General features: G+C 43.0%; 1 protein-coding gene across 8 annotated transcripts in view; it reads right to left on the bottom strand.

Annotated features, from left to right (window-relative positions):
• Positions 1 to 430: 430 nt before the first annotated feature.
• The window catches only part of MED24 (mediator complex subunit 24), a 54,871-nt gene continuing 44,022 nt past the window's right edge, over positions 431 to 11,279 (bottom strand). For 3 of the 8 annotated variants that reach the window (XM_035135212.3, XM_035135214.3, XM_035135213.3), the window contains 5 exons: positions 10,963 to 11,056; positions 9,569 to 9,683; positions 6,326 to 6,406; positions 5,255 to 5,403; positions 431 to 2,592 (listed from right to left, as the gene is read on the bottom strand). In XM_035135212.3, the coding sequence (XP_034991103.1) occupies positions 2,476 to 2,592; positions 5,255 to 5,403; positions 6,326 to 6,406; positions 9,569 to 9,683; positions 10,963 to 11,056 (556 nt within the window). In that variant the 3' untranslated portion in view covers positions 431 to 2,475. The remainder of the gene's footprint in view (positions 2,593 to 5,254; positions 5,404 to 6,325; positions 6,407 to 9,568; positions 9,684 to 10,962; positions 11,057 to 11,279) is intronic. The other 5 variants (XM_088656270.1, XM_035135215.3, XM_088656271.1 and 2 more) reach the window with 3 other exon arrangements.

The following is an 11,279-nucleotide window of genomic DNA, read 5'->3' as shown; positions in this document are numbered from 1 at the left end:
ACGTCCAACTTGCTAGAACTCATACGCTACACATTGGGCGGCAGGTTCAAGCCATGTCACAAAGAATTCAACTGGTGGTGGCAATAATCTTTACAGCTATCTCCTTAATGATCCTCACCAAGTCTTCCATGGTATATTGCAAGGAAACAATCCCAAAGGTAATTTTTTAAAAAACTACCACCCCTTGACCTTGCCACAAGGATCAGAAGGAATGCAGGATGAAGTGCCTATTACTCATGTGTGCAATAAAATAAGAAAAATGGTTTACGATGAGCGATCACATTCACAAATTCTGGAATTTCCAGGAAACCATAGGTGTTTAGTGGCACTTCCTCATCTACAGCAATCCTAGATCAGGAATGTAAAGGCAAAACATATTTCCATAAGGGTAACCAGGTTAGGCTGCTGTAGCAGAATAATCAAAGTCTAGTGGCATTTAAAGACTCACAAATTTAATATGGTATAATATTTTTTTGATGGTAGGCTCCAGTTCATGAAAGCTTATGCCATAATAAAGCTAACGCAAGACTCCCTTTTAATTTTAACGTGGTGAGGGCTAAATAAAATGAGGTTGGGGGTCTTAAAACCCCTGCTTAATAGTCCAACACTATCCTATCTGAGCTCCTGGGATTCCCACCAAAAATAGTCTCCTTTTCAAAGCCTATTTTTGCATTCATTATGATTAGGTAGTGAGAGATTTTACTTTCTTGGGCTCGTTGATCACTGCAGATGGTGACAGCAGTCACGAAATTAAAAGACGCCTGCTTCTTGGGAGAAAAGCAATGACAAACCTAGACAGCATCTTAAAAAGCAGAGACATCACCTTGCCAACAAAGGTCTGTATAGTTAAAGCTATGGTTTTCCCAGTAGTGATGTATGGAAGTGAGAGCTGGACCATAAAGAAGGCTGATCGCGGAAGAATTGATGCTTTTGAATTATGGTGCTGGAGGAGACTCTTGAGAGTCCCATGGACTGCAAGAAGATCAAACCTATCCATTCTGAAGGAAATCAGCCCTGAGTGCTCACTGGAAGGACAGATCCTGAAGCTGAGGCTCCAATACTTTGGCCACCTCATGAGAAGAGAAGACTCCCTGGAAAAGACCCTGATGTTGGGAAAGATTGAGGGCACAAGGAGAAGGGGACAACAGAGGATGAGATGGTTGGACAGTGTTCTCGAAGCTACGGACATGAGTCTGACCAAACTGCGGGAGGCAGTGGAAGACAGGAGTGCCTGACGTGCTCTGGTCCATGGGGTCACGAAGAGTCGGACACGACTAAACGACTAAACAACAACAACAACATGATTAGAAATTTGCTGAGATTCCCAGAATGTTCAGTTATGTGTGCAATCCCAAACTCTCTGCTTCCAAGGTATGATCATGGAACCAGGGGATAAACATAGCTCTGTGCTTCACCATATGAATTTATTAAGAGGGGACAAAAAGGATTCTCCCCAGAATTTATACAAAAAAGCAATTGAAATTGTCTAAACTTATATGCACAAAGACAAGGAGGGGAAGCATGTAGGATTGTAAAGATTCTCCTGTTTGCAAAATTCAGCCTCTATATTCCTGAAGAGGAAAATAGTGTTATAGAATAAAGCTATTTGATAAATCAATAGTACAAGATATTTACCTCTGTGCTAGCCAATCATATAAAACACTTCTTGTACAAATTGGTTGCCCCAGACCAGGCTGGCTTTGTTCCATGATGAAACATAATGGACCTAATTAGAAAGCTGTTAAATGTAATTATAATGATGTCTTGATCAGAAACGTTTTTTATTTGTTTTTGTATTTTTTAGATTGAGAATACATGTTATACATTGTTAAACTGCTATATTGTTGAAATAGAATAAAAACTATACATATATATATATACACACCCATTATATATATATATATATATATATATATATATATATATATATATATATATATATATATGAATATAGCTGTTTTCATAATGATTTCTGTAACTTTTTTAAACATACTGCTAAAATATCTTGAGACATGGCACTTCTGAGACACCTTGTAAATGTAGCTTCGTTCAGGTATTTGACCATTAAAGAGAAAATATATACACCCAGGTGTTTATAAAACAAGACAAACGAAAGGGGGGGGAACATTAGCAAAAAACCGATGGACACATTCAAGATGTCACAGGTGTGAGAAGTGGGGAAGTGTGGCTTGAAAGACTTGGAACGCCAAGGATCCTTGGTAAAGCTGGAATGGCAACCACGGGAACTCCAAACCGACTAGAAGGACACTCTTGAGATGCCTTGGAAACCGACTTGGGGGTCTGCCCTGGCATATTTTCTCATCACAGCAATGCCCACTTCTGTAGAGCATGTGCACAATTCAACACACACCACGTGGCAGCTTCCTTGGAACAGAGAGTGTTCTCCATTATCCCATCGGTGGGATTTTGGTCCTAGGGTTCTCCCTTTCACCTGCAGCAGGGCCCGTGGGATGCTCACAAGGCAGCGATGGCTTTGGCAGCCACCCTGCGTCCCAGAGGCAAGCTGAGATCCGTGATGGCCAGCACAATTCTGGGGCTAGACATGGTGGATGCTTTTACCAACTCCGACACCTGCCCAGAAGTAAAGAAGGGGAAAGAGGTCAAGGAGGGCATGTCAGTGGCATGTAGATACTAGCAGAATGAGCTCTGGGGTGTAGTGTAGGTTCCTCTTTGAAGCGACCCATTTCCCTCCATGGCAAAGCAACAACTCAAGAGAGTTTGTGGCACTAGTCCAGATACACTGCCCTAGCCTGTGTCTCATACCACGTGTAGGGGTGTTTATATTTATTTACTGCATTTGTAAATATTAGCAGACTTGGGCATGATTCACGGAATTGTAGGCTATAAATAGCTACAAAAGGTCAATAATATATATATTTTTATTGTCTTTCTGCCAAGACATTCTGGGCACTTAACAGATTTGAAATACAGGGGATAAGGATAGTTACAAAAGAGAACAGCAGGCATAACTCAGGCCACTGGGAGTTTGTTCAGGAGCTGATGACCTAAACTCCCTGGCCTGGGCTTCTTCCTTTCTGCTTTCCCTCAAGGCATGAAAGTCTTTAATTGGCCTTTACACAACCCTCTTTTCCCAGAGTCTTCTGGATGCTGAGGAAGCTGGAAATTCCAGGGTGGTGGGGGAGTAGATTTCCCCATGAAATCTTTTTCCCGTTAAGAAGAGGTTGATAATGAGAATTTATACCTTCTGGCCTGGGCACTCCCAGCATAGGTTTAACAGTAGCTGAGGAGATACTGGAACCTTACCTGTTATACTCAAAGTGGAATAACAGGTAAAGCAGAATAACAGGTACAGCAGAAGTTCTGCTTGAGTCTAAACCAGGAGCAGGAACTTGTTGTCTTCTAGATGTTGATGGATTACAAATCCCATCATCCCCAATTAGGCACACTGGCTGGAGCTGATGGGAGGTGGAAGACCGCAGGTTCCTGAGCCCCGGTTTAAATATTAAAAGGATGCTTTTAAATATAATAATGACAACAGTTATTATTAGTAGTATTTTGTTCCTTTCACAATTGCTCCCTCTTAACTGTTTTTCTATACACATGATTTGGTTGATTTTGAAAAGTCTGCAGGATTACATTCTACATCAACCCCAATGTTCTGTAATGTGCAAACTCAATAAAGCTTTAAACACACAGGTGAAACTCGGAAAATTAGAATATCGTCAAAAAGTGCATTTATTTCAGTAATGCAACTTATTATTTTTTATTTTTCTTTTAATTTTTACAAATGCTTTCTTTTGGAAATTCCACAGTAATAAAACAAATAGTTAAAATAATACAAAAATAAACAAAAATAAACATCGCTATTACATTTCATTAATTACATTCCATTTATAATTGACCCGCCTAACGACAAATAATTACAATTACAACAAATAAAGGCTTGACATATCTTGCTTTGCATGTCATGCATCTATCTCATATATTGGTTTCACCTTTTAAGTTGCATTACTGAAATATATGCACTTTTCGACAATATTCTAATTTTCCGAGTTTCACCTGTATAGTTTTACATGCACATAACAGACACCATCAAAAGCTGGGGACAATTCCCACATTCATATTTCTGCAAAACTCACATCTCTAGTGCTTCTTCAAAGAGGAAGGTATGTGCATGAACGAGTCAGAGAAAGGGATCAATTATGTTCCTTGAGTACATTTTCTCTCAACCTAAGACATGTGTTTAATGGTACATTCCTATGCAAGCTTACTCAGCAGTTAAGTCCCACTATGTTCAATGGGCTTTACACCAAGTAATTGTACACAGGATTGCATCTTAGGGTGACCGTCACTTACTCCTCTGTCATTGTCTCTGGAGCTGTCATTTCCTGCCAACAGACTCCCTCTAGCGTTTGCCTTTCCTAACAACAGGGACCAAAGAGACTTGAACTCTTAGGATTCATATGGATCATCTGTACCAGCCTTCCTCCATCTGATGCTCTCCAGATGTCCTATACTATGTTTCCCACCAGTCTCAGCCAACAACACCAATGGTCAAGGAAGATAGGAGCAGCAGTCCAGCAACATCTGGAGGGGACCAAGTTGGAGAAGACTGGTCTACATGCCATTGGGGAACTGCAAAGGGGAGATTTGCTTGTGCCTTTCTGGGCCAGGTCATATGACTGTTGGGTACTTAGAAGGCACCCCCCCCCAACCTAGCTCATAGTAACACTTTTGCTGGCATATAGTGCATCGTCGCCAAACACGCAAAACCCACCTGTTTTGTACACCACTGTTTAGCCACTTTGGAAGCAAACACCCCTAACATTATGTGGCTCTGTATCTGTTAAATTCATCCAAAACTGAACTCTGAAGTGCAAAGAACCAACTAGGACCAAGATCCAGGTGACAGTTTTTCCCCCACATGGCTCAGAAGTTCAAGGGGCACCCAAAGGGATGGAGGTGGCTTCCCTTAATGATTCCTTACTTCCTAGGGGCCATGTTGAATTGTGACTCCTGAGTGAGCAAAACTGCAGGGAATGGGCCTTTACTCAGGTCACATGGAAGAAGTCTCCCTGCAACCCCCTATCATAGCTGCCAAGTTTTCCCTCGCGAGGAAGCCTATTCAGCATAAGGGAAAATCCCTTTAAAAAGGGGATAACTTGGCAGCTATGCCCCCTATAAGCCAAAAGCTTTGCTAGAGAGCAGCAATGGACCAAGAGCCCGAAGAGAGACGACAGAAATCTTCAAGAGGAAAATGGGAGTCGCTCACCATGGTGAAGGGCATGAACTGGAGGATGCTGCCACGGCTTCCTTGCTCCAAGCAGTCTACACACTCCTCCATGAACCACTGAACAAACTGTGTGTGTGTCCCGGCTGTCTTGGCTCCCAAGATGGAAGAAATCAGCAGGAAGAGGTTGGCTGGGGAGCAGAAGGAGAAGGAACTAAGCACTGTCTTCCTCTAAACCCCCATTCTGAGGCCTTTTCAGTTTTTAAAAATACAGTCATACTTTGGTTTTTGAATACCCTAGTTCTCAAACATTTTGGCTCCCAAACGATTGAAACCCGGAAGCGACTGTTCCGGTTTTTGAACGCTCCTTTGGAAGCCGAACATCCGATGGGGCTTCCGATTGGCCGTAGGAGCTTCCTGCAGCCAATCAGAAGCTGTGCTTTGGAAGCCGAAGGCTTTGGAAGTTGAACGGACCTCCGGAACGGATTCCATTCGACTTCCAAGGTACGATTGTAATAATGTTCATAGTAGTATTTACCATACTTACATGCATCTATATCTATAGATAGAATTTCAAGTGCATCTTTTCTCTGTGATCCTTACAAGAACCCCACAAAGTGCTATTGTTGCAGTTATATCTCCAACAGGTTTTTGTTTGGCAGCCACGAGGTCCCAGATTCAGTTCATGCCAACATCAGTAACCGCACGCCGGCAGGCTGTGGCTTGCCCAAGGCCACCAAGCAGGGAGCTCATGGTACTGGAGAGATTTAACATAGTGCTGCCTGACAGTGGAACAGACTGCTTCAGGAGGGGATAGGTTCCCCTGCTTTGATTTAAGTGAAGTCTGGATGACCACCTGGCAGGGATGTCGTCGTTTTATTCTACACTGCAGATCGTGCATTGATAAAAGGGGGGTTGGACTAGATGACTTCAAAGACCCCTTCCGCCTCTATCATTCCATGAAACGTTCAAAAGCAGGTTTCACAGCTGAACCCCTAGTGATCACCAAACGAAGCCCCACATAAGCTGAGCTACATTTCAACCAGGCCAGCTGGGTGCCTGGCCTGCTTCTATAACTTTCCCCTCCACTTAGCTAGGACTGAAGAAGCTTACCTAGGACTCTGTTGAGAGGATCTCTCATGCTGACTGTGTGCAGTTGCGAGGCAGACAGTGAAGTGCTCATCGTGCGGTCTGCTGAAAGTAGAGAAAATACCAGAGTTTGGTTGACCAGTACCTCGGCATGCAAGGTTAACTACTTGCGTCCCAAACAGGAAATGCCTTTGAATTGGACCTTCCTTCCCTTTTCTAATGGTTGCCTGAGGGGCTCGGGATGACAAGATGGAAGAAGCAGCAGCAGGTTTTGGCCTACAACTCCCATAATCCCTAGCTAAGAGGACCAGTGGTCAGGGATGATGGGAATTGTAGTCCAATTCTGTAGTCCAACACCTGGAGGGCGGGCGTTTGGGGGTGCCTGCACTAAACTAACAGCACCACAATTTAGTATTTCCAAGTGTTCAACGTACATTACCTCCACAAGGCCTCAAGCCACTTTCTCTTGGGAAATAGCCCCGCATTTGCATTATGGGGATAACAGCACTGACCTACTATGCACGACTATTGGAAGGATTACAAGCTAGAAATGTACGTGAAAGAATTTGGGCATACGAAAGCAGTCTGTCAGGGGTGGAGAAGCTCCAGGCTGCAGCCATAATTAGGCTTTGCCAGCCCACTGCTCCCAATTTGTTCTATGAGGCCGTTTTGGACAAGCCCTGGGCACCTGTCCTGTGCCTGATGTAATATATGGTGTCAGGTATGGGAGGCAGAAAGACCTGGCTCAAGCCAAATGGGCGTTTGCAGCATTGGCGATCAGCTGATTGGTGGCACCAGCAAAGCACTGTGCAAGGCCTTTGCAACATTCAAGAATCAGCTGATCATCGAGTCCTGTGAAGAGTTCGTCAAGATCCAGGAAGATCATCAGGTCTTCCAGAGCGATTTGCAAGGGGATTCCCAAGATCCGACAATCAGTTAATCACTGGCACTTTGAAGGCTGTCCCTCTGCCAGCACATTGATTCAAACCATGTGGTCAAATAAGGGTCACTTGATGTCACTGTGTGATGTCAGGTGAATGACAGGAGGTGGCCATGCCCACTTGTGAAATTTGGCCCTGGCTGTTGGTAGAGAGGGGGGGGGGGGAATGATCTGGCCCACTAGTTATAACCAGTTCCCCAGCCCTGCACTATATAAATGTAAAGATTTAACTTCATCTTACCACATTGCACATTAGAACACCAAAAAAGAAAAATGAACAAGGTGTGATTGAGCACCTGCTGCAAATATCCCAAGAGGACTAGAAACTTCTTCTTCTTTAAGAGGAAATGAACACAGAGATTGGTCAACTGTTAAATCTAGTGCCAATTGTGCCCAGATCTGTTCTACATGGCATAACTGAGGAATGTACAAAGATACGCTACAAAATCAACTGTACCACCAAGTGTTTAAAAGCTAAGCAGTCCAGCCTTGGACGGTGGGTTTCACAGACCTTCTCTATCCATTTCCACAATTCTTCCATGGAATTGCAGAGAGTGAAATCGGATGCAATGATGCTGGAAGAAAGGAAGTTAAATTCCAACACTCCCTCTGATTCATAGTTGGATCAAGGATAGAGGCTTGGCTGTAAATAATCTCATATGCAAATCAGAGAGGAAACACGGGTGTGCCAACTCACTGCTCTGACAGGAGGAATTAGGGGGAGAAAACTCCCCAATTGCATTGTTATGTCGACAAAAGTAAAACCACAACAAAAGGATAACGAAATAAAGGGAAATCACGGGCCTCGAGAGCAATGGAAATATACAAAAACAAGATCTCTGAATCACCAGGCAAGAATCCAAGGAGATGAGCAGTGATGTTCTCCATAACCATAAACAAGAGGTCACCAGTGTCCCCTACTGACAAAGTTACTGATCATTTGACCTCCTGGTTCTCATCTGTGAGCTCTTGGTCCCCCAGAACACAGAAAGCCCAAGTGGCATTTGTGGCATGAAGCACCTTTTACTAGCTTTTACAGCTCCTCCTGGACACGGCCCACCCATGTCTCAGTTCTTTCCAAGTAATCTTTAGGTTTTTTTTAAAAAAAATTATTTAGTTTTTCAGTTTAAAGTTTTACAGTCAATTATCCAGCAACCAACATAAAAACAAAGAACCTCCTGAACTTCTCTCCTCCCCTTTGTGGGTCCTTGTGTTAACCATTTCCTCCTGCTGCGTCTTTTATATTAACCCAAATCTTTTACATCTCCATTATATCCAAAACTCAACATTATTCCAATCCTACTAATGCTTTAAACTGTTTACACAATGGTTTTTTAAGATAAATTATACATTTCCCTCATTCTTTATTGAAATTTTGGTCCTCCTGATTTCTGATTTCTTCCGGTCATTTTTGCCATATCAACTTAACCTGCCATTCTTCTCTGGTAGGGACTTTTGTCTTCTTTCCATTGAGTAGTTTTTGGTTTTTAGTTCCTGCACCATCTCTTCCTTCATATCAAGAGATTCTTCCATCCGAGTTGGATGCCTACGCTGTGCCAGACACCATTTTGGACACTTCCACTACTGACAGTGTGCTGCAATCCTTAACTTTTAAAAAGTCAGCAAGGTAGGAAACTTTACCTTTACATGCTCCTGGTAGCATACCCATACCCAGGCACAATTACAAATCAAAATTATGTGTAGAAGCTTCCAATAAGGGCCAGAATTGCTAGATAGCTGAGGAGCTGCATTGGCACATGACCTACATTGAGCTCTGTCGCCTCCACCCATTCCAAACAGCACACCTAAATTTTCCCTGAAGCAAACAAAGTAATCCCCACATTCATTCCCTGTGGCTAATAATAATAATAGTAATAATAATTTATTATTTATACCCCGCCCATCTGGCCAGGTTTCCCCAGCCACTCTGGGCGGCTTCCAACAAAATATTAAAATACAGAAATCCATCAAACATTAAAAGCTTCCCTAAACAGGGCTGCCTTGAGATGCCTTCTAAAGGTCTGGTAATTGTTGTTCTCTTTGACCTCTGGTGGGAGGGCATACCTATTTACTTATAATCTTGGAGGAAGCACAGTTCACAATAAATAACTTTTTTTTAAGGCAAAATATTAATTTTTAAAAAATAGATCCATCTTATCTGAATCCTCCTAGATGGAGAGAAGTTGTTGTTTTGAAGTGATTAAAAGGAGAGAGAGAGAAAGAAAGTGGAATGACCTTTAGTCAGGTTTAGAATAGATTCAAGACTGGCCAGTCTTTTCCAGGGAGCCTGTTTGGACTCACATTAATTCCAGGAAAAGCTTTCTCACCATGATTCCACTTACTGGGGCTAGACAGGATGCTGGTGTCTTCCTCATTGGAGCTGAGCAGGCGCATCAGTTTGGATGGCTGGGTATCATCCAACGGGAAGAGACTGGTGTAATCCTGGAGAGGAACCAAAAGGACAGAAAAGAGTTCCATCACGGTTACTGATATACACAACCATTAACAAGGCAGGCGGTCTGGTCCTGATTTTGTCATTCATGTATGGACTTGTACTCTCCTACCTTTGCCTCTCTCAAAAAAAGGATGATTCACATACTCCATTTCACATCAAGATGTTTAAAAGAAGGAAGTAGAGGTGCCAGAGAGCCATTGTAGTGTGATGCCTGAGCTGTGACCTACAAGCCCCCAATTCAAACTCCAGTTCTAACCTACCTCACAGTGTTGAGATACTCCACAATGGATGTGACACACTGCAGAAACGAAATGCTATCCTTCCTCTTGTTTGTAAAATGTCTGTTCCATTTGCAAATGTGACAAGCTGCTTTTGCACACTGACCTCATGGAAACAGAGGAATCATAATAACAATTATTATTATTATTATTATTATTATTATTATTATTATTATTATACCACCCCACCCATCTGGCTGGGTTTCCACAGCCACTCTGGGTGGCTCCCAACAGAATAATAATAATATTAATAATAATAATGATGATGATAAAGCAATAAAACATCAAACATTAAAAACTTCCCTAAACAGGGCTGCCTTCAGATGCCTTCTAAAAGTCAAATAGTTGTTTATTTCCTTGATATCTGATGGGAGGGTGTTCCACAGGGCGGGCGCCACTACCAAGAAGGCCCTCTGCCTGGTTCCCTGTAGCTTCACTTCTCGCAGTGAGGGAACCGCCAGAAGGCCCTCGGAGCTGGACCTCAGTGTCCGGGCTGAATGATGGGGGTGGAGACGCTCCTTCAGGTATACTGGGCCGAGGCCGTTTAGGGCTTTAAAGGTCAGCAGGAACACTTTGAATTGTGCTCGGAAACGTGCTGGGAGCCAATGTAGGTCTCTCAGGACCGGTGCTATATGGTCTCGGTAGCCACTCCCAGTCACCAGCCTGGAAGCTTGCTTTGTACCAAGGTCAGACTGTCAGTCCGCCTGGCACAGTATTTTCTACCCTGACTTGCCGTGTCTCTCCAAGGATTCAGGCAGAAGTCTTTTGCAGCCCAACCAGGAGATGCTGAAGACTGAAACTGGGGTATTATTTTTTAAAAAATGAAAAAACCATAATTAAATTTTGCAACTGAAAATTGTACAAGTTTGCTTTTTCTGCACAATTCTCCTTCCCCTCTCGCCTCTTCAAATCCAGCCACTCCAATTGCACTTATCAATCCACTGTGGCCTGTTTTCCTTTTCCCAACATCTTTGTGGGAACAGTTTACCTCTATATCTTCTCGGTGCCTCTTGCGCTGCCAAGCCGAAGTCTGCCCCTTGTTGTGGGAGGAGTAAGAGCTGGAGGCACACCACACAGACAGCCTAATGGAAAAAGAAACATACATCAGCTCCAAAGAAGGACAAGTTATTATTTATTTATTTATTCCTTTTTCCTACTATGATGCGGATTTTTCTGAACCACGACATTCTCATACCGTATATGGAGTACAGGGAAACTAGCATCATATTTGGAGGAGATCAGTAATCAGAGAATGTCTCCTTAAGTTTACATCAATAAATGCATTCTTCCACTCCCACTCCGCTC

Source organism: Zootoca vivipara, chromosome 12 (genome assembly GCF_965207765.1).
Source record: "Zootoca vivipara chromosome 12, rZooViv2.hap1.1, whole genome shotgun sequence".
In the NCBI taxonomy this organism is placed as follows: domain Eukaryota; kingdom Metazoa; phylum Chordata; class Lepidosauria; order Squamata; family Lacertidae; genus Zootoca; species Zootoca vivipara.
Note: the sequence above shows the minus strand (reverse complement) of the source record. Positions and strands in the feature narration are given on the sequence as shown.